This window comes from Coturnix japonica, chromosome Z (genome assembly GCF_054131305.1).
Source record: "Coturnix japonica strain WE chromosome Z, WE-NBRP24, whole genome shotgun sequence".
In the NCBI taxonomy this organism is placed as follows: domain Eukaryota; kingdom Metazoa; phylum Chordata; class Aves; order Galliformes; family Phasianidae; genus Coturnix; species Coturnix japonica.
The window spans coordinates 6900433-6927493 of record NC_140702.1 but is presented as its reverse complement, the minus strand read 5'-3'; the positions used below and the strand labels follow the sequence as shown (position 1 = coordinate 6927493).

Sequence of the window (27061 nt, the reverse complement as noted above, 5' to 3'; positions counted from 1 at the left end):
GGCGGCCCCTCCGTGCATTGGCTGCGGCGGGGGGAGTGGCGGCGGCGGGGCGGGCGGGCTGATAGCGCTTTGGTACGGGGCCGCCATGCTGCTGGGCCGCTGCTGCTTCTTCTTGTTACGCTCCGGTGCCGCCCGCCCAGCCCGTGCCTGCTATGGCGAGGCGGCGGCGGTGGGCTCGCGGCCCGACGCGGGCTCCCCCGTCTACCAGGTAGGCTGGGCCGGGCGGGCCCGGCTCCCTATGGCCGGCTGGCAGCGAGGGCTCGGGGCGGGCCTTAGTGCACAAAGCGCTGCTCCTCGGTGTCCCCCAGGCTTCATCCAGGCTGAGTTTAAAGGTGCCGTATGAACAGAGCAAGGACACGTCTGGATTATTGCGGGACTTTACTTTTGGCTTAGTTAGGGTGCCTCACTTGCAGGGCTGAGGTATCTGAGTGAACTGCCGGCTGTTGGCAGCTTCGTTCCTGAGGAGAAGGGGACGGGGTGCCGGCATAAGGCGTTGTCATTGGGGAGCTAGTTGGAGAGTAAGGCAGTTTTAAGTGTGGAGCTGTGAAGCACTTCGTGCAGTTGTGAATGGGGTTTTGCAGAAAACAAGGTTTGGGACGGTACTTCAGGTTACAGAAACTTTTCTGGGACACCTGTATGCGTATATATATACATGCTAGGCCTGATTATATGAGTGTGTTTAGGTACACATATAAACATGTATAATAACATGCCATGCATGCACATGTGTTTGCATTTGCAAACAAACAAGCAAAAAATCAGCAGCTTTTACTCTGCTAATGCCTTAATGCTAATGCATTTACTCTGCTAAGCTGCCAGTGGATTTGCATTTGTGTGAGCACCTTTAAAATCCAAGGCTGGGTAACTCGTTGTAGAGCACTTTATTTCCACTGCCGTTTTTAGCTTTCATGTATCTTGGCAGCAGTTTGCAATGAGACTTCAAGACGTGGCTCTGTTACACGAGCCCACCTGTGTGTAGTGGGAGTGCATTGACAGGCACGAAGGGCTGTGAGGTGTTAAGCAGTCTGAGACAAGAATAACGTTGTGCAAGGAGTAATAGTGCAAACACGAGAGTGCATGGCAGTGTGTGATGAAGGTCTTGCCGTCTGTTTGCTGTTTGCCCCTCTGGATGTCAGGACAGCCAGACAGGTTGTCCTTCATAATGTACACTGTCTGTAAAGCTAGACATATGAAAACGTAATTTAGCAGTGAGTCTGAATTCTGGAAAACAGAGGAGAATCTGTGCGAAGGCTCTAAGGATTAACTCTTACAGCTGCTTTGGTTGGGTAGCAATAACTCACTGAGCTCATTAGGATCTTAGCAGCAGTCTGTGACTTTCACTTCTTGATCCTGCTTTAAGTTCCTAGGAGCCCTTGCACTAAGAGCAGACTTTTATAGACTCGACTGGTGCAGAGGCAGGTTTACAGGAGGAAAGTGTGTCCATTCGATTGCATTCTTAGTATTAATTAATTAAGGGGCCACAAAGATACAGCGGAACTAATAGGTTCAGTCCTGCCTGGAGCCATTTCCGTGTCAGATTCCTAGGGCTAAGGGGCAAGAAGTGCTTCCTTTACAAAGTCCTGGGCAGCCAGACTGCTTTGAATGCAGAGTGCCTGTGCATGTGTTTTCATTCTGTTTGCCCTTCACGTTGCAGTGCCTTTCGTTAATTCAGAGCTGAACAAACCAAACTACAGCACTTGCTACTTCCTAGGGTGACCCTAACCCTATCAGTTCACCTTTTGAATATTAAGTCTCCAGGTTTTTGGTTTTGTTTTTCTTTTACAATAAAATTAGGCTTTCATATCTCCTAAATGAGAATTAGACGGGACTGATCTTTCTCACGCTGCAGTTAATACATCTCTATGCTGTGTTGCAATTGTACTTTGCAGAGAAGTTACATAGTTCTTGACATATCTGAAAAGCTGAATTAAGGTTGACTAATACCTTTTAATCCTGAAGAAGTGGTAAAAAGGACTGTAATGACAGCAGTGGTGAGCAGCCTGCTGGATAACTCATATCCAAAGCGACAAGAGCCTTTGTTATTCTAAGAGGAGTATTGGCAAGAAGGTCACACTTCCCTGCTTTTGAAAAGCTTTGGTTTATATTTGTGTTCTACTTACGTAGTGAGAATACAGACATTTTTACCAAGTTAATTCACACTAGTTTATTAATCTTCCAGCACAGGAGGCATAGCAGCACTTCATTTGAGTACCCATGATTTATTCTGCAAAGTTATATTTGTGAAAGGCAAACAAAATGCATAGCAGTAAGTTAACAAAACCTGAAAAATAAAGTTTGAGCTCTGTAATGACTAATTTTGGTACTGGTTCATTAAGCTTAGAGCTGGGCTGTTACAGTTCAAACATAATCATAGTTTCTGTGAAGCTTGTGTATTCAGTGCTTTGGGATGACATAAGGAAGCCCACATACAGGTTGAAATGGTATTTCTTTAAAGACAACACGGAGCAAGTATTTAATAAGGTAAAAAGAAAACTTGAAATTAATGTTGCATGCTATTTTCTGTGTTTCTTTATTAAAGCATCATTCTGTCACCTTTGGTTAAACTTGAGACATTTGTTTCCCCATTTAGGAAAACTATGAACGAATGAAAGCCCTGGTAACTCAACTCCAAGAGCAAGCAGAAAAAATCAGATTAGGTAAGTGTGCTACTCCGGATTTTAGAAGGCTTTTAAAACTATTCCTCAAATAGAGTGCTTTTCCTTTTTTCTTTTTTGTAATCATTTCTCCTCTTAGTTGTATGTTTACTGATCATTCAGGTACAACGTGCTAGATGGATTGTCACAGTCATACAGAAATTTGTGTCATCAGTTTAAATCCACTTTCATCATCTGAAAACCCTGAAGCTTTTATCCAAGTTAGCCTGGTTGAAAATTAAGTTGATTTTTAAAAAAAAATAAAATAAAATAGAAAAAGAAGCAACTGACCTTAAATAAGGAAAAAGTCCGTAACATTGGTACTGTTTTATTACAGTATTTAGTTAATGCATTTGTTTGTCAGATGGATTAGGTCTGTCCTAATGCTGCAAATAAATTACTGGGAAAATGAAATAAATTAAAGCAAGGCTGATATAATCAAAAGATTAATTTAATTCCTAGTGAGGCAGAAAGTAAGCAAAGTAAATAATGAAAGCTAGGTATTTAGAGTTGTTTAATTGTTTATGAGCTCAAATTTTAGAATATCAGTGTGTTTCTTTAATAAATTTAATGGCAGTATGTTAACAGTGGATAAGACTATTAACAAAAGGCTTTTACTGCTGCACTTTCCTCTTTACCTGCTTCTTTGCTTCACCCTCCTGCCTGCTTTTGCAACAGCTTGGTGTGACTAGTGTGGTTCTGTTCAGGTTGCCTGTTTGTTTCTTTACTTGTAAAGGGGATTTACAAAGACCTCTGGTTTCATTTTGCTGGCAAACAGAAGCAAATTTGTACTGGTTTAGAAGTTTAAAATACCCGTGTCTCAGTGCCTTAACTGTTTATAGACTATCTGAATTAATTCCAGTTGGCTGTAGACAAGAAGATGTAAGAAGTTTAAAGATGTTGAAAGCATGCAGCTTAACTCTCCCCTCCTAGTGTTAATTGTGGTAGCATACTGTTTCTCATGTAATACAATCTCTTTTGCAGCTTTAGAAGAGCACAGTTTGTGAGCTCTCTGTTTTTTCTTACTTTTTCTTGTAAGAAAACTCTAATATTTCATCATGATGTGCTGAATCCTATAGGTTCTCTGTCTTGTGTGAGTGTAGAGACCGTTCAGTAGTTCTTCATGTGGCTTATGAGTTAATGATATGACCTTCTTCACTGCTGCACCTTTCCTGGTCTTGCTTATCATATGATAGCAAGACTAAAGCCTTGGGGTGCTCTGCCAGGATGTTAAAATATGTATCTTGAGAATGATTGCTTGACATGTCTTACAGGTATGTGAGGAGAATTGGTTGCTTACACTGAAGAGTTTTGAGGGATAGCTGCAAACTCTTATTTTTTCTAAGAGCTGTCTTTTGGAAAGTGAGCTTTTGACAGAGGTCTTTTTAATGCATGTTTCATTCCTTGTTGCTCTGTTGGGTAGGTCTTCTGTAAATCCTTACAGTCTACCCTGTAATCCCTTGTAAGTGTTGTACAGAGCCAAGGTTCTTCACAGCCAAGGGCCCAAGGAGCTGGGAGGGAGCAGAATTGGGACAGCTGACTTTAACTAGACAAAAGGATACTGAATGCAATATGATGACAGGTAGGCTTAACAGCTCTGTTGCAGCAATGCTTAGATGTCAAATGTAGAAGTGTCTGGAGAAATGTTAGCAAAAAGTAACTCCTTTACTTTGGACAGGGGGAGACAATTTTAGATTGACAGGGTAGATCAATGATCTGTCTACATAAATACACTGTTTGGATAAGCAGTTGCTATAAAGGGGCTGAGATGTGTCAACTGATGTGAAACTGAGATGTCTCAAGCACTGAATGACACAAGGCTCTGGAGAGCAAAATGTATGATTTAGATTGGCCTCAGGTAAAAGGTTGAAATGAAGCAAAGATAAGTAAACTTTGATATTAAATGCTGTGTTTCTGAAATCTGTTGCTTACAGTTTTGAAGTAACCTAAGGAGATGAATCTTCATTGTATTGGGTCTTTGAAGATTGGAGTTGGCATAGCTATTTTGAACTCGTTCAGAAAAGCTTTCTGCTGTCCTTTCCTCTGTGAATTTGTGTTTTCATTCTGTTCATTGCCAAACAGTGAGGGAAAGCTCCAGACAACTATTTATTATTGTCTTTGCCTCAAGACTAGCTGTAAAAAACAGAAGGAAGAATAGATTCTGAAAGGCAAACGTTTGTTTTGATATCTTAAATCTGTTTAAAGTGAAAAATGTTATTTATTAAATACATTATTAAAGTCCATACATAAAAAAACTGGGAACTCTTTAATACTTCCATTCTGAATTTTAATATAACTGGTGATTTATCTGTCTGTGTTCTCAGTAAGCCTAACGAATGGCTCTTCTATCACAGGAGGTGGAGAAAAAGCTCGTAAGCTTCACACATCAAGAGGAAAGTTGTTACCCAGAGAGAGAATTGACAGACTTATTGATCCAGGGTAAGTACTTTCTCTTTTGAAAAACACATCAAGTTCTCTTTCACAGGTAGTGTTCTAGGAGCCTTATTTTCTCATTAGTTTCTATCACCATTTGGAATTTTACAGATCTATTCTTTGAAATACTAATCTGTTGGGTCTTTTTAATCACATCTCAAAAAACTGAATCTTACAAGTGAGATTCACTGGCAGCTAATTATTAGACTGATTGACCTTTAAAGTCTTGATATGTTATTTGTCATTATTAGGTCTCCGTTCTTGGAGTTCTCCCAGTTTGCAGGCTACCAGTTGTATGGTAATGAAGAGGTTCCAGCAGGAGGTATTATCACGGGCATTGGACGAGTATCTGGGTGAGAGATACAATTGATCTACATTATTGGTGTTAAGAAAAGGAAGAAGGTATAGTTTCCTTTGGTTTCCAGTGTTAAGCGAGTAGGTTTTTTAAGTATTTCATTTCAGACGTCCAGAAAATAAGTTATCATCTTAATTCATTCAGTCTTATCTAAAAGGAATTGGCTTTTTTTCAGATATTGTTCTGCCCATTAGACACATGTAGACTTTCTGTTGTCTGGTGAAATTGAGAGATTAGTGAATCAGTAAAGCAATTTGCAAAAGATAGAACTGTATTCTAGGCTGAGAATTAGTTTTGCTCACTAGAAGTACCATGGAAACTGTTGTTGAAAATAAATATGACATTAGTCAGCATTCCTTTGGGGAGTTAAGGAACTGTGTAGCAGAGTGTCGTAGTGCTGAGACTGCTGTTACCACGTGCATTGGAAGGGAATGCAGGTGAGGAGGGCTGCTCCCTTGAGCATCCCAGAGGTTTCACGTGTCTTGGTGAAGCTGCAGCTTTTCAGCAACATATGTATTTATTTACTATAGATAACATTCATCTCTTATAAACTTGTTCTGTTTTTAGGGTGGAATGTTTGATTGTTGCCAATGATGCAACTGTCAAAGGTGGTACCTACTATCCCATCACTGTTAAAAAACACTTACGCGCTCAAGAAATTGCAATGCAAAACCATCTGCCTTGCATATATTTGGGTAAGTCACACTGTGGAAACAGCAAGTGATCCTTGTCAAGGGCATCACGTAATCTCTAGGTAAAGTGCTGATTCTTTTAAAAAGTATTACTGAGACTGGTGAGTCTCCAGATTTGACTGACCAGGTCTGTATTTTCAGTTAGATTTATCCAGATGCATTTTCATAATGCTGTGTTACTGAAAGCATTGGTGGAGTGGACACGGTGACAGCATGTAGGCTTTGCTGGATTGTGTGTGGAAGGTGTTTTAAAGTAAAGAGGAGGGCTGTAATTACCGTTTGAGGTTGTTGTTCATGAAAGCTGTAAGAAATTTAGCCTTACTGTTTGCAAAACAACTGTGATTTCTTTTTCAGTCTGACTTACTAGCAACTTCTGACTCCAGACAGCTCTTACCTTTTAGTGAATGCATCAGCGGACAAAACTGTGTCTTGCTGCCATTTTGAGGTCTAATGGAATAAGGGACTATGGGCACAGGTTTAACTTTGAAAAATGTGCTGGGAACAGAAACATGTTGGAAGGAAAATTCAGCAGGGTGCCGATGATCAAAAAGGTTCCTGGAATGTGTTGATAGTAGCTTTCTCTTCCAAGTGGTACGGGAACCCGCAAGAAAAGGGGCTACATTGAACCTTATCCTCACCAACGAGAAGGGGCTGGTGAGTAATATGAAGCTCAAGGGCAGGCTTGGCTGCAGGGACCTTAAAATCATGGAGTTCCTCAGGATGTCAGAGAGGGTGCACAGCAATATTGCTGCTCTGGACTTCAGGAGAGCAGACTATTCTCTCGTCAGGGAACTGCCTGGCAGGGTGACATGGAATAGTGCCCTGGAAGGAAGAGGGGTCCAAGAAAGCTGGTCAACATCCAAGGACTATCTCCTCAAGGCCAAAAGCAATGCATCTCAAGAAAAGGAAAGCAGGCAAGGATGCCAGGAGGCCTCCGTGAATCAACAAGGAGCTCCTGGACGAAGGTGCAAAAGGAAAGTCTACAGGGAGTGGAAGCAGGTTACTTGGGGGGACTACAAAGAAGCTGTCTGAGCAGACAGGAATCATGTTAGGAAAGCTAAAAGCTGGTTGGAATTAAATCTAGCGAGGGACATTAAGGGGAGCAAGAAGAAATTCTACAGATATATCGGTGATAAAAGGAAGACTAGTGAGGATGTGGGCCTGGTCACAAGGGATACAGAGAAAGCTGAGATGCTCAATGGTTTCTTTGCCTCGGTCTTCACCAGCAAGTCTTTAGCCACACTGCCCAAGCTGCAGAAAGCAATGGTAAGAGTTTGGATAAGGAAGATCTGCCTGCTGTAAGTGAAGATGAGTTTCGAGAACATATAAAAAACCTCAGAGTGCACAAGTCCATGGGACCTGACCAGATCAATCCAGGATTTCTGAGGGAATTGGAAGATGAAGTTGCTGAACCACTTTCCATCCTATTTGTAAGTTTGTGGCAGTCTGCTGAAGTTCACACTGACTGGAAAAGGGGAAACATAACCTCCACTTTCAAGAAGGGAAAGAAAGAAGATCCTGGAACTACTGGCCAGTCAGTCTCACCTCTGTGCCTCACAAGATCATGGAGCAGATCCTCCTGAAGGGCCAGATAAGGCACATAGAAAATAAAGATGAAATCACTGGAAGTGTTCTTGGTTTAAATGTTTAAAGATGAATTAATTGCATTAAGATGAATCCATAAGATTATATAAGGAATTTGAATTGCATCTCAGCACATCTGAGTTGTTTTTTTTGTTGTTGTTGTTGGAGGGGAGAGTGGATGTTGTTTGCTTAGTTGTGTGATGTTGCTAGTGTTGCATTTTCAAAACGAGTATCATAACATGCCTAGATTTGTGGCAATACATGCAGCATTAGCATGTGGTAGATATTTTAACTAATGTGCAGATGTTTTACTACTAACTTCAGTATATAACACTGTTCAGAAATGTATTAATGTTTTTTCATTCACTGTAGTTGATTCTGGAGGAGCGAATTTACCTCGGCAAGCAGAGGTATTTCCAGATCGAGATCATTTTGGTCGTATTTTCTATAATCAAGCCATCATGTCTTCGCAAGGAATTCCACAGGTAATTTGCTTTGACTTGAGGCTGAAGAGTATTAATTAGCTTTTATACTTGCAGCTTTTGTCTGATTTCAGGGTTTATATCAGTGCTTTATTTTAGACAGCACAGAGTTGTGCTGACCTGATGGCCCAGACTGGGGATTAGAGACACTGTAAACTCATTAACTATCCACAAAAAGTCATCATTTTGAAAAGACTGCTTTCTTTCTTGGCCTTAATGTTGACTGCGTGACCTACCTGCTCCTATCTTGGAGTGGGAGAAAAGAGAACTTGACAGTATGGTAAGTAGAATAGTGTAAGGAAGCAGTGGAAAATCTCTCGAAACAGTTGATTATTCTGCATCATTGCTTTAAGGGTGAGAACCCTTTTGATGATGGCTAGTAAATGGGACATACTTTTTGCTAAGAGTGGTATGTGTATATTTTTATACCTATTTTTTATGTGGATCACTGTATGATAAAGCTGCTCTGACATTGAAGTCATTTTCTAATGTATTAATGATGCATAGAAGCATTGTGACTTTTAGTCACAGTTCCTGGATTTAGAAATGGTTTTGTGTCATGGATATTTCAGGAATGTGTTGAAGGCAATTTATTTGATGCAGGTGACCAACTAGGAGAGGTGCTCTAGTGGGTCTGTTACTCATGAAGAGTGCAGAGCTGTTTGAGGATTTAAGTGCTCATGGCAGCCTGGGCTGCAGGGAAAATGAGGTGCAGAGTGTTAAGATCTGGATGTAAGTGAAGAAGGTAAGTAGAAGGATAAAGAGCCAGGACTTCAGCAGATCAGACTTTGGCTTGCCAAGGGAGCTGTCAGCTGGCACCTGTGGAAGGCCGCTAGGAGAGCAGAGTAGTCCATGGTCTTTGAAGATAACTACGTCCAAACAGAGGAACTTATTATCCTGATGTACAGCAAAGCAAATCAGTTCCTTTCTGTGAAGTTACGGTCAGCTCCCAGTCTCTTCACATGCTTACACATCTCTGTAATTTACTCCCTTTGCAGGCTGAAGAATTCAAGTTTGCTTAGCAGTTCCTGATATGTGTTTGTCATACTTCTGATCATCCCTGTTTAATTTCTCTGAATCTGTTGTCAGGTTGTGTTGGATATTTCCTGAAATGAAGGGAACAAAGGAGACAGTCGCATGGCTGTTGTACTGAAAGATTTTAAGTTTCAATAAACATTTTTTTGCTAGGGACTCCAATCATTATCTGGTATCGTAGTGGTGGTTTTTAGATCTTATGTTGAAGATGGATATGTAAACCCAATTAGTAAGGCTGAAACTACTGAGGTTATGCAGGACCTTGCTCAAAAGTCCTGTCCTTTAAGTCGTGCTGCTGTTTTTAGATACACCTTGAAACAATATTAACGCATTTACAGAGTCCTGAATGTGTCTTTGTAGTGCTTCATTAGACTAGCACTGTAGACCTGCAGTGACCCTAATCAAAATTAAGTGTTCAAAGGGTTTGCCTTGTAATAACGCACTTACTGTTTGGTATGATGTGGATAAAAGTAATTCTTTTGAAATGACACTAATGAAAATTTTTCTTTCTTAAAGTGTTTAAAGAGGGCAGGGGATGAAAAAGTTGTTCTTGAAGTTATTCCTTCATTAAAAATATGTAATGAATGTCTTTTGTTTAAGAGTTGTTTCTTCCTTTCATTTCAGAAGAGCACTATTAACCTTTGTAAATCAGCTATTGATTCTGTGCTAACAGGTTGTGGTAGCTAGAATCATCTTCCCTGTCTGAGAGGATGCATCATTAGGAAGTAGTATTAATTAGGAAATAGCACTGCTTGTGGTTCCCACTCACTTTAATTCTTCAAACAAGAAGTTTGGAAATTGTTTTTATCAGCTGTTGCTCTGGCTGAAGGTCTGTTTCATCAGTTCACTCATCCGCCCTTCTCAATTTTGACCATACAGTAATAGCTTTTTTTTTTTTTTTTTGCTTATTTTTTTTTTCCCAATTGCCTGTGCTGCTTTTAATTTCTCCCTCCACTTTTACCTGTGACTAATTTATTATACTCCTACTGCAGCTTTAAATTGCTCTGATGTCTGTATAGCTGTGAATCAGAACGCAGTGATTAGCTTCGCATTAGCCACTTCGTATGCTCTCTCATACTCATGTGGCATGGATACAACGAGAAAGCTGAGCTGATGATTTTTATTGCTTTTTTAGGTAATTTTCAGTGCATTAATTCTGAGAATGAAGTCAGAAAATAGCATTGGCTGGAAAATATGAGTCTGTGTTCTTTAACAAGTTGATTTTAATTTTGCAGTATGTGGATAAACCAATACATGCATTAGAGAAAATAAGACCTGAATTAAATGTTAAGTGTGCCTATGTTTTTCAGAGTGAGCATGAGAGAACAAAATCCTGAGAGGAGGAAAAAACTGCAAACCTTGTATAAAAAATCATGAAATTTCCCCAAATTACTCCCATTTCTAGAAGTTATGTTATGTTTTTATCAACCTGGAGTTACTTATTAAATGTGCAGTTGCATATTAATTATGTGGCTCTGATTATAGTTTGAGAAACTGAAAACTATTTCCTGAAGGTGTTTGAGTACAGTTTAATGAGTTTAATCTCCTTCTGCACTAGCAGAAGATAATGTGACTTGGACATTTTATTTCTGTGTGGTGTTCTAATAGCAAACATTAAGTTACCATTTAAACACAGAACACTGCTTGGTGTTATTTCAGAAACATATCCAAACAAGATTACCACAAGACAATATTTTGTGCTTTAAATTTTATTTTTTTTTTGTGGTTGTGGAAGAAAGCATTCAATTAGAGAATTATTTTCATAGTGTCTTTTCATTATAAGCATTTTTTTTTTTCCTGTAATGCAAGCTGTCTTGAAAATGTCTTTGATTTTTTGGAGGAACTCATATGAAGGAGAACTTCAGAAAGTTAGGAGTAACTTTCAGGATTGTTTGCTGCTGCAGTGTTTATTATGTATGAGATCAAGTCAGTTTTTCTGTTTTAAGTGTCACCAGAATACTAACAGTGGAAGGTGGGTCCTGGTCAATCTGAAAATTACGCATAAGAGAGAAGCAAATGTTAGTAGTGTTAAAGCAAATAATGAGTTAAGCAACACACCTTGAAGGAGCAGAACCACTGTGGCATCTGATTATCAGCACTGATGCATTGAAGAACTGAAGTCACATAGTAGTAAATGAGAGGATTCATCTTCAAAGGCTGCTAATAATGTGGAAATTATGCTGATAAGCAACAGATTCCCTGACTTTAGTGTGAATACCAGAAGCAGTTTCCAGATTTCACCCAGATACAGTTCAGTGAGACAACTTCCTTGGTAGAATGTAAGCCTCTTCAAGTATTTCATATATGTACCTTACAGGACATCATATATGAATTTTCATGCAGGGAGGTCTAAAGGTGGAGTGTTGAAGACTGTTGAAAACTAGAGAGTTGCCCTCTTGTTTTTTGTTCTTGAATGAAAGCTGAAATATTGTGTTTGTCCTGTCAAGCAAAAGTAATCTTACAGTGTTTTCCAATCCAATAGCCTACATTAAAATCAGTACAATATGTAATAGTAGTTATGTGCATACATTTTCTGGTTTAAGGATTGAGCGGTTATTAACTCATGCTTTTTGTTTTCCTAATAGATAGCAGTAGTGATGGGATCCTGTACAGCAGGAGGAGCTTACGTACCTGCAATGGCTGATGAAAGCATTATTGTTGGCAAACAGGGAACAATATTCTTGGGAGGGCCACCACTGGTAAGCGTGGGGAGGTTTTTGGTAACATAGCTCAGAAGATTTGCACTACTGACTGCTCTGTACAACTTAAACCACTCTGCCCTATTTTGACAAGATGTTTCCAGATTCTCTGCAGGATATTTGCATTTTCCTTTAAATATATCTGAATGCTTATGCTGTAAATGAAAACTTTGATATTAGTTACAGCAGTGTGGTGAAAAAATGTCTTTTGTATTCAATTTTGCAGGTTCTAAGTTTGACTTGAAATAAAAAATGAAAATGCATGTTATAGTGAACAGTCTGGGTCAGAGAACTTCAGCAGATGGGCTGATATTGTATCATTGAACAGTTTGGTGCTAAGCAGTACATTAGCTCTGTTTTGATGATAGTGATTTGGAAACTTTGTGATATTTCCTTTGACAAAGCCAGGTGCAAATCAAATGTCTCTCACAAGTCCTTCCGTCTTCAGTAGGCATAAAATAAGAAACAACTTCATTACAGTTTATATGCTGTCACTAAGACAGTACTCCACTCATTTCTTTAGTAACAGAGTGGTGGGAGTCTGCTGGAATCCACTTCTTCCCAATGCTTAAGATACTTGGAAAAAACATAGCAGGTCCTGTAAGCTATAGGAAAACGGCCATTCCCTGCCAGTATTCTGTTCCATGTTGTTGTTGTGTGACAAATGGCAGCAGAGTGGCAGTCTGACAGAATGGCATCTGACATGGAAGTGTGGATGTAGCAAAGGTATGGATTTGAATTCTTCCATGTGGAAAAGATGGCGCCCATTGACGTTCATCAACACTTGGCAGATGTTTATGGAGATAGAATAGTGGATGTGAGCGCAATGAGGAGGTGGGAGACTGTGTGGTAGCAGTGGTGACAGTGATGAGAAAGACAAGCCACATTCTGGGTGGCACAGCCATCATGCCACAGAATGAAGAGTGTTTGAAAGACTTTTCACTACTTTCAGAAGATTTCACAACCATCCTCCCATTTAATTTGTTCTTTACCAACCTGCAGATGCAACGATCTTTATCTTTTGTGCGTATAGATCAAACTTTAATATCTCCAGCTGTCAGCTTTTATGTTTGGGAAAGGTTTTCATATTCTCACTGAAAATATTTTACTTGTCTTACTGTAAGCATCAAAATTACTTCAGAGTCCCATAGAAACATCTGCTTCATGTTGTTGCAGATATTGTAGCCTTTAGTGTGTATGCTTTGTTTCCCAAAATATCATTCCTATATGAAAAAAAATAATAAATTGGATTTGATTTTCCTGCTTTCCTGCCTAAAAGAAAACATCCTAAGGAAACAAAAGAAGAATCTTGATGCTAGGTGTAACCAGTCTTGGAATGTGTATGCTTTATAAAAAAAAGAATGAAAAACTGCAGGTGCAGTCCAAAGTTTTCTCAGTCTTCTTCTTAGGAAGGTGAGTAATAAAGACTTGGAGCTCCATCCAAGTTACAGAATCAATATCTTAGCCAGAAATACTCCTTTGTAGCTTAGGTGCTGTGCTGACTGATAGGCATTGCCACCCCATCGGGAATTTCTGATCCTTCATTCCTCACAGTAAGTTTGCTGCTTTCTACATTCCCTTCCCAGTGGTGAAGGGAAGTCTAGAGAACTGGGAAAAGTGCAAAATTCCTTTTTTGTGCTAGAGCCTCTTCTACACAGCAACATTATCTGTTTACAGAAATGCAATTCATTTTTTAAATAAAGTGTGTTGTGTGCATGTCTGTTGTTGGTTTCAAAATTGGGGTTTCTTTGAAAATCTGAAAACAAGTGGAGGCTGTATCTGCAGTGTCAGAGTTAAATAGTGCCAACTCTTAAAAAGTCCATTAAAATTACTGTTTGTAGAATTCTCAGTGAATGGCAAACCCATGTAAAAATGTGTGGTCTGAAGATACAGTCTGACAAACAACTTGGAAACTCCTTTCCATCCAATCTCTGGTGTCCCATTCTAAAATTTTGTGAAAATTTTGCTCATTTTCTTTCTCTCGATGTTCTTTTGGATTCAAGAAGAAGGAAGTCTTAGTTGTATTGTAAATTTGTTTTATCTGTATTTACAGTGTTTTGAAAGATTTGGATATGTGACCCATGGGTGTTTGGTTTATTGGAACCTGGGCTGTCTTTTTATTACGTGCTACTACTTTTATTTATTTTTTAATATATATTTATTAGGTAACAACCTCCCAGACTGATAAGTGCAATATATTCCCTTCAAAAGTGGCTGATAGTTATTTCCTAGTGATGTGTTATTCTATTTCTAGTTTAAAAAGACAAGAACTTATTTAGACAAGACTCGTGGTTTTTTTTTTGTCGCGGGTCTTGGGTTAGGATGGGTTTAGGAAAGGCAAAGCACACTTGGAGTTAATCTAGTAGGAGGCATGAAGGGCAGGAAGATTGGGTTCTATAGGTACAGCAGAAGTAAAAGAAAGGCAAGATGACAGGGAGTAGACATGATGGGTTTGCAATAGGGAAACTGAGCCTGGCCAACCAGATAGTTCTCTTTACTAAGATAACTGTCTCAGGAGGTGAGGAGAGAGCAGTGAATGTTGTTTATCTTGCTTTTGATGCTGTCTCCTGAAATGACCTCAATAAAAGGATGAAATGCAGACCGGATGACATGGGAGTGTTTAAAAAAGTGCTTATAAGTTGTACTGAGGGAGATGGATTAGTAGGAAATATTGGTGGTAGGTGGAGAGGCTGTGGACACAAATACAAGAAACAAAAGAGATTCATTTTAGACACAATAAAGCACTTTTACTGTGCGGGTTGGGTGGTTGTGCGCCAGACCGAGATACATAGAGAGATTTTAAAATCTTCATCCCTGGAGATACTGAAAACCCATCTGTATGTGGTCATAAATCTTGTAAACTGATACCTGGTTTAGAAGCGATGATAGTTTTATATGTCTTTTGCTGCCTTCACACACTGTGTGGGTGATGAGTAATGGTTTCACTAACTTGTGAGGAATCCTTTTCAAAAGGAGTACAGCAGAGCTTGGGGGAAAGGTATTGTATTGGGAATGCGTCAAGAGGGGTTTTTTGTGTTTTTTTCTTTATTTTTTTTTTCACCAGCAGTAAATGATACTGCTTTATTTTCAGGAGGAATGCGTTTGCTGTTAAATTATTTTGTCATGTATGTGGTTTGACTTAGTTTGTGCATTCCAGTTAATTTTACAGAGACATCATAATTGATCTCAACAGTTTCATGACATTATTGCATTCCTTTTAGAAAATGATTCTTAGTAATTTACTGCGCTTGTTATGGAAGATCTAGAACATAAAAGCTAATAATAATTGATTTATGACTATTGTTAAAACAAGTAACTAAAATCCACAGAATAAAAGTTTGCTCAGAGAAAGCAAAGTGAACAGAGGCATTATTATTATTATTAATTATTATTATTATTGAAACAACGCAGGAAAGCTTCACATTTTAAATTACTTCCTTGTCAGCAGCTAAAAAAGAAACATTTGTGAAGTGACTGAATATTAATCTGTAGGTGTATCCACACTAATAGTAGGTAAAGCAGCAAAGAGCGGAGTATATGGAGAGTCTTTCTCAATAAAAGCTACATATAAGTCATACAGATACCAAATCAGTAAAATTAAGTAATTTGGACAGAATTCTGTATTGTCACATTTGAAGTGCTGAAAAGGGCAGTAGCTGAAGAATTACTAATGAAGAAACATTTTGGAGAGTATGATTATATTGCTGTAACTAGGCCTGTATCAATATGAGTACAAGGCAAGTGTTATTTCCCTTTTCTTGTTGTAGGTTAAAGCAGCAACAGGTGAAGAGGTATCAGCAGAGGATCTTGGTGGGGCAGATCTTCATTGCAGGTCTGAAGAAATTTTTTCCCAGTGCTTACTTCTTCTATCCTTTAGACTTCAGTACAGTTTTTGTGTATACATATATATGTGTTTATTTTTAATTATTATTGTTTAGATTTTAAAACTGTACTTAGATCTGAAAAGTTGACATTTTTCTGTGTAATTATCGAATAGTGATTAATAAGAATGATAACTTTTGAGGAGGTTACTATATTTTTGCAGGTGATATCCCAGTTGGAAATTACTGCAAACAAAATCAAAACAGTCTGCCATTTCTTTCAAGGGAGGGTGGCTGGGCACTGACAGAGGCAGCCCAGAGAAGCTCTGTGCCTGGCAGGGCTCAGGGCCAGGTTGGGTGGTGGGCCCATAGGAGAGGGGTGGGTTTTAAAGACTCCTCCAACCCAAGCCATTCGATGGTTATCAAAATGAAGACTTCTGTGCAATTTCAGGTTCTAAAATAGAGATGTTTTATAAATATATATATGTTTCACTTTATGGTGTAAAATTGTTTTCAATTAGAACAATGTTTGTCATTCTTTATATTGCCATTTGGATTTTTGGCTTGTTAGCGTTTGTATTTTGTCTGGTAACATGAATGTACTGCTTAAAAGAAAGGTCAAAAAACAGAAGTTTTATTTGGAATGCAGTTTTATAAGATAATTTGGAAATGTGATGCAGTACATATATCTTAAATATGCAGCCTTGAATGTTTTGAAAAGCTCAAATTTTGGTTCATAGATTTTTAAGAAGTCTTTATATTCTTATTTTCATTTAAATACAGACATTCTGGTGTAACAGATCATTATGCTTTGGATGACAGTCATGCACTTCATCTGGCAAGGAAAACAGTAAAAAGTTTAAATCTCCAAAAGAAAGTAGATGTAAGTACATAGTGCCATCTAATAAAAACACTGCATTTTTTAAAGTAGAAAACACTTTTCTTCCTGTAATTCATGCAATACATTCTTTGTTTCTGCCTTTAGATGCATTAGAAGAGGAACTTATTGTTCTTAATCTTTAATGTTTTGTGTGATACTTCACTTCTGTTATTACAATCCTATTGCATTATTCCCAACAGAATCACCGGGATTACATGCAGCACCAAAACTCACACAATAACTGCACTTCAGAATTGCTGAATTCCAGTTTACAATGAGTTCAGTCTCGTCAGCTGCCTAATCTAATTTTAAAACTAGATGGCCATTCCCATGGACTTTAAATTAGATACCTGCTGAAATATCTTTTAGAACACATATTTTATGTGGTGATTAACAAAAGATACAGAATGGAGAGGATGGAGCTATGTCATGTCATTTTGGTACCTTAGACCTTGCAATGTATTGTATTGATTTAAAATTTTGTTTTAGGGCAAATGTCGTATAGTAGAAGTGCTGTCTTAACATACCTGGAGGGAAATGAGAAAGAGAACAGCTCTTTATGAACTTTCAGCTGTGTGTCATTGTATCTATTTGAAACTGGATCTATACTGTCATTGTTTTGTCAGACACTAAGAAGGTTTAAGCTTGGAGAAGAGAAGCCTCTGAGGAGACCTCATTGTGGCCTTCTGATACTTGAAGGGAGTGAATAAACAGGAGGGGGAACAGCTGTTTATGAGGGTGGACAGTGTGATAGGACGAGGGGGAATGGTTTTAAACTAAGACAGGGGAGGTTTAAGTTGGATGTTAGGAGGAAGTTTTTCAGCCAGAGGGTGGTGACGCACAGGAACAGGTTGCCCAAGGAGGCTGTGGATGCCCCATCCCTGCAGGTATTCAAGGCCAGGCTGGATGTGGCTCTGGGCAGCCTGGGCTGCTGGTTAGTGACCCTGTACATAGCAGAAAGTTGGAAACCAGATGATGCATAAATTTACATTGCTATAGGTGTCCATAGAACCATCTGAAGAACCTTTATTTCCTGCCGATGAAATATATGGAATAGTTGGTGACCAGCTAAAAAGAAACTTTGATGTCAAAGAGGTAAGAATATAAATGGAATGTCTGCATGCACTCAGTTTTCTTGGAAATAGAAGGAATATAGCACTGTGGTTTGTTTGCAGAAATCTGTTTTGGAGCATATAGTGTGTGTTTAAATATTACATAATTACTTCTAACCTTTTTCTGGATGTTTTTGTCTGACGGATCCATTGCAGTGCCAGTAACATGTTGAAAATAGAATGCTTTCTAGTCCTAATTTAAAGAAGGGTGAGCAAAGAATAGAGATTAATAGTAAAAGGCTGCCAGGAAACAGTGAACTTGTGGCCAAACATTCTATAGACTTGCCAAGTGATATGATAGCATTCTTTTTCTGTTACTCTGAAGAAAAATAAAGATCAAATACTAATTTCAGCACCCCAAACAATTCAGTGCTCTCCCAGGTATGTATGGAAACTCTTGTATTCTAATGCAGTGTGATTATTTTCTGAGATACCTTCAGAGATTACAGCTTCTGTACCAATTTTCCCTTGAAACTGAAGAAATGAGAAAAAGTTCTGCTTACATAATTTTAATGTCACAGTATTCTTAATATTCATATTCCTTTTTTTTTAATGAATGAGTAAATAAATCACACTTCAAAATGGACTTAGCCTGACTTCCACACTGCTGACACGGTGGGTTGCTTGATGGTCTCTTTATGAAAGGCACTGATTTTAAGACAGGCGTTAGTATGTTCTTTCTTTCCAAAAGCAAAACTGTGAAGGATTGGGAATTTCACTGTGTTTTTCTGTTTTGTTTTTTGTTTGTTTGTTTTTCTTAAGGTTATTGCTAGAATTGTGGATGGGAGTAAATTTGATGAATTCAAAGCCCTGTATGGAGATACTTTAATCACAGGTATTAAAAATACAATTACTCTGGGTATTCATTGATCTCATAGTTGGATTTCTTTTGTTTGGATCACTCAATAGGAGGGTTTGCTTTTTCCCCCCCCACAAAAGAATAGCTATTTCTGTTGTCAAGAGAAAGTGTGTTTAAGTGCTGCTGTAAAATAAATGGAAATTTGCATATTTACCTTTCTTCTCCAGGATTTGCAAGAATATTTGGTTATCTAGTAGGAATTATTGGAAACAATGGAGTTCTCTTCTCAGAGTCAGCAAAAAAGGTAAATAAAGGCCTTCTTAGCCATCAAGTAACAAGATTTCTGGAGAAGAATTTGTTTGTGAGGAACTTCTTTAAATAATGAGAGCTTGCAGGCTGCAGGTTTCTCAAGTAAACAAGAAATGGCTTAATACAGTAAGAATAGTTGACCTTATTTTCTAGAATTTTTGAATATTCCAATGCAGTGTTACATAACTCAGTGCCAGACTGTAAAGCTATCTTCAATTTAACAACGTATTTGCCAAAAAAAAAGGTTGATCTTTTCAGTACAAGTGGCAGTGCTTTTTAAGGATATTATTTCTCCTTTACCTTTGGACTTGTGTACTTACAGCATTTTCTTTTGCTAGAGTTTAAATGTATGTTTTGTAGTTGACTTTGGATGTGATGGAAGCAGGCCAGTGCTGCAAGATACAGATGCTCACAGGGACTTCTGTGGATGAAGTCCATGGAACTTATTCTGCCACAGACTTCAAAGTGCTGGTAGTGATGACTTCACTGATTTGACATTTAAAGGCTTACTGCCTCTTTTCTCTTTTCTTTCCCCCACAGGGTACACATTTCATCCAGCTGTGCTGCCAGAGAAATATTCCCATTGTGTTTTTGCAGAACATTACAGGTGAGCTCAGTATTATGAAATTTCAGAACGCTGTAGTCTCTGCTGTTAACTATGGAGGCTTTAACTTCTAGACATCATCTTTTATGCTTACCTACATGTGTAGCCTCTTTTGGAGTCAGCCTGAATGCACACTTTGCTTGTTTTTTTGAAGTGCTTTATTGTGCATGTTACAAAGTACAGTGCAGTATGACAGCACAATGTTCATGTTGAATCTTTTTTTCCATCATCTAACTCATTAGGTTTCATGGTTGGTAGAGAATATGAAGCAGGAGGGATAGCAAAAGACGGTGCAAAGATGGTAACTGCTGTAGCTTGTGCCAGCGTACCTAAAATAACAGTCATTATTGGTGGCTCTTACGGAGCTGGAAACTATGGGATGTGTGGAAGAGCATACAGGTAAGCACTGCTTCAGATTACAGCAGGAATAAGTTAACATACTGTGACGAAGTGCTGTTCTGAGCTGTAATTCTTGTAGAAGTACTGGAAAACAAAGCCACTCTCAGTGAATATGGTCATGAGTAAATAACAACCATACAGAACTGTAAAGGTGGATAGACTCATGATTTACACAGATTTAGGTAGCAGAAGATTTTCCAGCATACAAGTATGCTGACCTGCTTTTCTGCTATTATAATTGGTGAGGGGAGGGGAAGGAAATGGGCAGTCCTAAACAATTGCTAGTTACCATGGGATGGTCCTTTATTGTGCATATGTGTGAAGAAAACTAGCTTGAATTAAAAAATATATATTAAAAATCATCTTCATTCACTTTAACAAGTCTGGTTTTTATGAGCAGTATTTGCACAATGTTCAATACAGTCGTTTTGGTTTGTTTTTTAGCTTACTGGACATGACTCATTGAAAGTTTTTATAATTACTTTTCAAGGTCCCTGTTAGAACTGAAGTTGTTAGTAGTACTTATCCAAGAAAAATTCCTAAGGGATTTTAATAAGAAATGTGTAAGGTTCTTGAATATGAGCTGAATTTTTACATTTTAAAATATGATGCTGCAAGCATATAGTGTGTTAGTTTCAGTTCCCTAAAAAACAATAAACTGTAAGACAGTTATGCATAAAACACACCTGAGAGAGAATTCTTTTCTGTGTCATTATGCAGTGTTGTATTTTAATACTCAACACATACCTTTTCAGTCCAAGATTTCTTTATATGTGGCCAAATGCTCGCATATCAGTGATGGGAGGGGAACAGGCTGCAACTGTTCTAGCTACGATAGCTAAGGACCAAAAAGCAAGAGAAGGAAAACAGGTAAGTGTTTCGTTTGTGGTTCTGTCATTACCATTTTCTTCTTCAGTGGAAGCGCTCAGATTACATAGGGAAGTATGCTATGGAGATACCAGGTGCTTTGGTTCTCCTAATGCCACCTAGTACACTGACAACAGCAAAACGTTTGTGAAATGTTGTCATTTATGTCTTCTAAATGTGAAGGTCATTCGTGACATTTCTTGCCTTTGAAGAAAAAGATAAGAATTTCTTAGAATCATAGAATCACAAGGTCGGAAAGGACCTACAAGATCATCCAGTCCAACTGTCCTCCCATCACCATTGCTACCACAAGCCACTAAACCAGATCTCTTAGCTCTTCATCCAGACGCTTCTTGAACACTGCAGGGATGGCAACTTCACCACCTCCCTGTGCAGCCATTCTAGTGCCTGACCACTCTCTGAGAGAAAAAGTTCCTTTTTATGTCCAATCTAAACCTCTTCTGGTACAACTTGCAGCCATTTCCTCAGGTCCTGTTTGTTGCCTGGGAGAAGTGGCCAAGCCCCTCCTCATCACAGCCTTCCTTCAGTTAGTTATAGTGAGCAATGAGGTCTCCCCTGAGCTAAACCCTTCTCCAGGCTAAACAAACCCAGCTCTGTGAGCCGCTCCTCATAAGGCCTGTGCTTCAGAACCCTCACCAGTTTCGTTGCCCTTCTCTGGACACATTCCAGGGCCTCAATGTCTTTCTTGTAGTGAGGAGCCCAAAACTGAACACAATATTCCAGGTGCAGCCTCACCGAAGGCCGCATCTTATATTGCATTCTTATATCATCTTATGGGGATTTTTTTTCCCACACAGTTATTTATCTGCCCAAGATTAGCAGCAGGGGACTCCCACTCCCCGACACCCACCTGGGAGTGTGAGGAAGATGTGAGAATAAAGCAACTTTCCATTTACTTCTGAAGTAGGCAGTTCTGTAGAAATCTGATCTTCACATCACTCTGTGACAGAGTAATGAGGCTTAAAATAGGAGAAGCACGGGGAGGTTTGAAAAAAGACTTTGACTTACTTAATAATTATATATAATAATTTTTGGTATTTAGTTCAATGATATTTTCTAGTTTCTCCGTACAGTCTTCTCTGCTGTGATTTTTACATTACTTGGCTTGTGTTTACATTATTATGTGTACATTAGTGTACTTCAGTTGGTTCCATAAGGAGTGATCTTACTGCAGTGTCAGAAAATCACTTTTCTTACCAAGTGTTACGTACATCTTATTTCTGGCGTTCTTTCTTCTACTCTTTATTTTGCCTTTCTGTGTATAAAACATACCCATCCTTTTCTCTGTCTCAACTTCTCAAGCCCCTGAGATTGATGAGATGATATACAGGAGGTCTGCGAAGATTGTAGTTATGTGAAGACGTGGAAGTACTGTGAATTACAGCGGTCACCGCTCTGGATTATAGAGAAATATAGTACTAGAATAGCACAGGTCTGTTTTATTGAATGTCTTGCCAAAGGCGAGTCAGAACAAGATTTATTCAATAGAATAGGTTCAGTAATTTTTCTGATACTAATCCCCAGTTACTCTTACACTCATTTAAGTCTTTTAATCTGGCTTTATCAGCAAATAAATTTGACAAATAAATATGGTGAAACGACTTTCTTTCTGCCTGTTTACTTCGTTCTTCCCATTCACTCCAGTTTCAAAAAGTAATTCCACAACCTGTAACTGTAAGCCAAAAGGTGGAATAGATTTGGAGGAATTATTTCAGCAATTTCTTCTTGTTTGATGCTGCACTTGAAGCTCTGCTGCCATTGTGGAAGAAAATATTAAAGATTGTCTTTTCTGTGCTTGTTAATTTGCCTGTTTTGCTGCAGTTATCCAAAGCAGATGAGGAAGCCTTGAAGGAGCCCATCATTAGGAGGTTTGAAGAGGAAGGAAACCCTTATTACTCCAGTGCACGGTAACAAGAAAATGTCTTTTCCAAAACTTGATTATAATCGAAGGACATAGAAATAACTCTAAATTTTAGTGTTGAAGGGCAGGTAAGCAGAGCACTCTGGAACAGAAGTTTAGTTTCATGTGCAGGAGTGCAGCACCACAAGCATCAAATAAATATCTCTGAGACTTTGTACTGCATTTTATTTTAGAAGAAGGCAAGCATTTGCAGGAATTACTACACTGGTTCTGTAAGTAATTATGTGGTAGGGAGATATTCTGTAACCAGTCTTCTGGAACATTTAGTTCTGTGTATTTTGTTCTGGATAAATTTTATCTCATTCTTTACACTTCAGTGTCAGTCATGCTTTAAAGTCCATTGAAGTGTACTGCAGCACTCTGTGGGTGTCAGGAGAAAGTGGGGTTTGCATGTAGAAGATAGAAGAGGTCAGTGAACATCTGAAGCAGTTTGTAGATCTTGGGTAATGTAGATGTACACTGGGTCGTAAGAATTCATGTAGGCTGTTAGGTTATGGGTGTGTGTGTGCTGATAAGTCGTCCAAAACTATTATGGTAGACCTCTAGCATTTTCTGCTCAGTTTCCTGGAATACATTAACAGCCCTGGAGTTAGGCTGGTGAAATAGAGTGGCATTCTGGAGTGTTGTTGCCTGTTGAAAATAGGTTGGAGGCTTTTTTGGCCTCTGGGTGTTCCTCTGTGCTAGTTTCATGGTCTAAAGAATAATTCTTTCGGTTTTTGCATATAGTCAGTGAGGATGGTTTTGTGAAGTCCTAGTTCTTTTTTGACATGAACTTTGTGACATTCTGTTTGAGCTTTTTTTTCCCAGTCTTTTTAATGGTTCTAATTATTAGTTGTTTTTTTTTTTTAGGATTTCCCCCAAATTTAGATGGTGTCAGTTGTGCTGTGTTAGTACTGCTCAGTGATGAAGGCTGGTACCTCTGCCACACAACCTTGTGCTGTTCCCTGGGGAAAAAAAAGGAAAAATGGAAACAAATATTGTCATCTTTTATAATTGGATTTAAGGAAAAGAATTTTCCACTGAAATAATAACATTAAAAAAATGAGTCAATCTGTCTGTATTTAAAATGAATCCCTACCATGGAGGAGGAAATGAAAGATCTCAGTTTTCTTATGTTTTCTCTTTTTAATATGTTCACTGAGGACACAGTCATAGTCTCCCTGTACTCATGATTAAGAATAATTTGATTCATTTAACATCCAATATGTTCTGTATAATGATGAAACAAAATCTCATCCCCTCCCAAAAAACTACAGAGCACTGTAATGAGTTGCAGCAATAAATTCACTTATGTGAATAAGGTTAGGATTTAGAAAAGCAATAATTTAGGTAAGAAAGTTGGGTATTTATTTCCAGCTCCCAGCTCTCTATAGACCAGGTTCCACTAGTTTGTTCCCCAGGCTTCTGGCTATTCTGTAAAGATAGGCTGCAAATGCATAAGCACTCAATGAGTAACCTAACTTTGCTAGGCATTAGGAAATACTCTTAGCAGCAGGAGACATGTCCTTCACCTAGAAAAAGCAGGGTTGTTATATACTACTGCCTGTAGCTTGGAAGGGCAATGTATGTGCGCTTGCTGAAAGCTGGCAGAAGTAGCTTTGATCTGGATTGCATCTTGTTGAGTTCTTGTGATGCTGATGCTGTACTCAGGATAATAAACCAAACTGAGCTGTGAAGTCAAATGTCAGAGCTGACATCCCTCTGAGTCTGATCTGTCTAAAAGCAAGTGAAGTGAAATGCCTCTTGTCACTGAGCACTTGTGAGAGTGGTGAGTGATCGACCCAGGTCAAGGCAGTCCAGGTTGGTTTCTGTCTCCATGTCTGTGCAGGTATACTTTGCATCGCGTAGGAGCTTTTAATTGCTCTCTGCTGTCTGGTAGGGATAACTGGATCTATTGGTAGATATTCTGGGGCTTTCTGCCTTCATTTCTTGATTTCCTTTGAGTGCTACTTTGTGTGTGTCTTTTTCTTCCATTTGTTACTAATTCCAAAGAAAGATTTCAGACCATTCACTCACATGATTTTTTGAAACTATGGAGTAGACTGCTCAACCAGAAACAAAGATTTAAGGTAGGATTACATTCCCTCTGGCAAGTAATGTACACAAGGAAGGGATTTTGCACCATGGAGCCAACCTGTTGTTAGAGTGGTCGCTAATTGAGCAAGCATTTGTTGCAGATTGGAGAAAGATTCCCTTTGCTTTAAAGGAATCCCAAGCATGGTTTAAAAAGGAAACAAAACAATTAAACCACAGTGGTGAACCTTAGGCCATGTGTCATTGTATCTGTTTGAAACTGAATCTAGACTGTCATAGTTTTGTCAGACACTAAGAAGGTTTAAGCTTGGAGAAGAGAAGCCTCTGAGGAGACCTCATTGTGGCCTTCTGATACTTGAAGGGAGTGAATAAACAGGAGGGGGAACAGCTGTTTATGAGGGTGGACAGTGACAGGACAAGAGGGAATGGTTTTAAACTGAGACAGGGCAGGTTTATGTTGGATATTAGGAGGAAGGTTTTCACCCAGAGGGTGGTGACGCACTGGAACAGGTTGCCCAAGGAGGCTGTGGATGCCCCATCCCTGCAGGCATTCAAGGCCAGGCTGGATGTGGCTCTGGGCAGCCTGGGCTGCTGGTTGGCAAACCTGCACATAGCAGGGGGTTGGAACTGGATAATTACTGTGGTCCTTTTCAACTCAGGCCATTCTGTGATTCTGTACAAACTAGATCCCTCCACCAAAAAGACAAAATCTTGTTGGAGAAATCTCCAACAAACAGCTTTTCATTGTAGAGAGAAAAGGAAGATAAATGGAAATAAAGCTTGCTTTCCTCTGGTGCTTGGGTGCAGACAGTCTGGAAGCTCGCTCATACTGTCCTCTTGCTAATTTATGGGGACTTATCTCACCTCTGATGTCCACCGAGATTGATGTAGCCCTTCCAGTTGACTTCATTAGGCTTTGACTCAAGCTTTGAGCCGTAATAATAAGAGGAAAGAAAAATGCCTTAATGATCTTAAAATACAGGCAGATTTCCTTGTTTACTCTTACAAATATCAAATTGTTACATGTACAGAATGTTGATTCTATTCCCCATAGTTGTATTTTCTAATCAAACTTTAATCAATTACTTGATTAGAGTCTTTCACACTGAGCAGTCTTAATTAACAGAAGTCATTAGGCAGCACCATTTTTAATGAGCTATATTAATCTACTTATAGGTTGCCAAAAGGAGTTTCAGCAGCGTGCACCATAACAAATTACACGAGCATTTCACTTTTAGGGGATGTTCATTTCTTTTACTCAGTGTTTCTGTTATGAATGTTTTATGAGTGTAGATGTGACTCATGTTCCAGCAGTGGGGTTTTAATAGATAGTTCAATTATTAATGTTTCATCCCAGTAGAGAATGTAGTTTTGTTTAAACAAAGAGAAGCAGAAGCCAGGGGTAGCCATCAGAAAGTGGCTCAACTTTTATGCTGCACAGAACCTGTGTGTTTGTGGATATAAGTTCATTGTGTTGCTACGAAAACCAGATCTGCCATTTTAAAACGTGCCTCATGTTTGGGTGTGTTTATTACAGCAGCAGTCACTAGGAAGTTGCAGCATGGAAGCACACCATGTGAAGAGGGGGATGATTCTTTATCATTCGGCTTCTCTCTGCTCTTCCCAGCCCTCAGCACATTTATTAAACACTCCTAAAGAAGTATGAATTACTTCATTTAGTTTCAGCCTTCTTCATAAATAAAAAGCTCACTGCAAGTGTTCATTAAAAGCTGTACTTCAGCAACGCTCTTGTGCTCTGTTGAGGGGAGGAGGCTCATCTGCCTGGCAAAATACAGCAAGGATGGGAAGCTGCCAGTAGTGTGTGGTGATGCCTTGATGCTATCAGCACCTATCAGCACTTTGAAAATATACCTGCTGTGTTTGTTAATTTATTTTAATTATTGTTCTTTCTTTGTTTTTTTCCTAGGCTGTGGGATGATGGAATTATTGATCCAGCTGATACCAGACTGGTTTTGGGCCTCAGTCTCAGCGCAGCACTAAATGCACCCACGAAGAAGACAGAATTTGGGGTTTTCAGGATGTAATCTGGATGTATGCTGGTCAGAATTACCCCTGTATATCTTAATGTGGACTGGAGAGTGAAGTTACTTAAACACTGAAGTATTTTAAACTGGCTTAAGAAATAAAGGCTTATACAATGCTATTATTGATGGAAGCCTTAATTATGTATTTTCACTGAGTAATCATTGTCCAGGCCTTTGATGTCATGGTAGTGATTTGAGACCAGTCGGTCACAGCAATGCATTGCTTGGTCCATGAATAAACGGCAACCTCTGGCATTAAAGTGTTTGGTGAGAACATTCATCCCTTACACAAATAAATCTGCAAAATACGCTGCA

The 27061-nt window shown here is 38.9% G+C and overlaps 1 protein-coding gene across 3 annotated transcripts; it reads left to right on the top strand.

Moving 5' to 3' along the window:
* The first annotated feature begins 73 nt into the window (after window positions 1-73).
* On the top strand, window positions 74-27061 carry MCCC2 (methylcrotonyl-CoA carboxylase subunit 2). 3 transcript variants are annotated; one of them, XM_015849975.3, is made up of 17 exons: window positions 74-208; window positions 2591-2657; window positions 5009-5093; window positions 5339-5440; window positions 6010-6137; window positions 8091-8203; window positions 11821-11934; window positions 15702-15766; window positions 16539-16638; window positions 17635-17730; window positions 18510-18582; window positions 18774-18850; window positions 19396-19462; window positions 19702-19858; window positions 20614-20728; window positions 22568-22653; window positions 26629-27061. In XM_015849975.3, the coding sequence occupies exons 1-17, from the start codon at window positions 86-88 to the stop codon at window positions 26744-26746; spliced, it is 1686 nt and encodes a 561-aa protein (XP_015705461.1). In that variant the 5' UTR covers window positions 74-85; the 3' UTR covers window positions 26747-27061. The 3 variants fall into 3 exon arrangements, with proteins under 3 accessions (XP_015705461.1, XP_085385723.1, XP_032297381.1); XM_085529597.1 differs by having other exon boundaries at window positions 74-332; XM_032441490.2 differs by lacking the exon at window positions 74-208 and adding an exon at window positions 1794-2481.

Coding starts and splice junctions, on each gene's coding strand:
- MCCC2 (XM_032441490.2), top strand. CDS start 2,308: ATGACTAATTTTGGTACTGGTTCATTAAGCTTAGAGCTGGGCTGTTAC. Junction 5,441..6,009: donor GGCATTGGACGAGTATCTGG/GTGAGAGATACA, acceptor TTCTGTTTTTAG/GGTGGAATGTTTGATTGTTG. Junction 18,583..18,773: donor TGGAGATACTTTAATCACAG/GTATTAAAAATA, acceptor TTTCTTCTCCAG/GATTTGCAAGAATATTTGGT.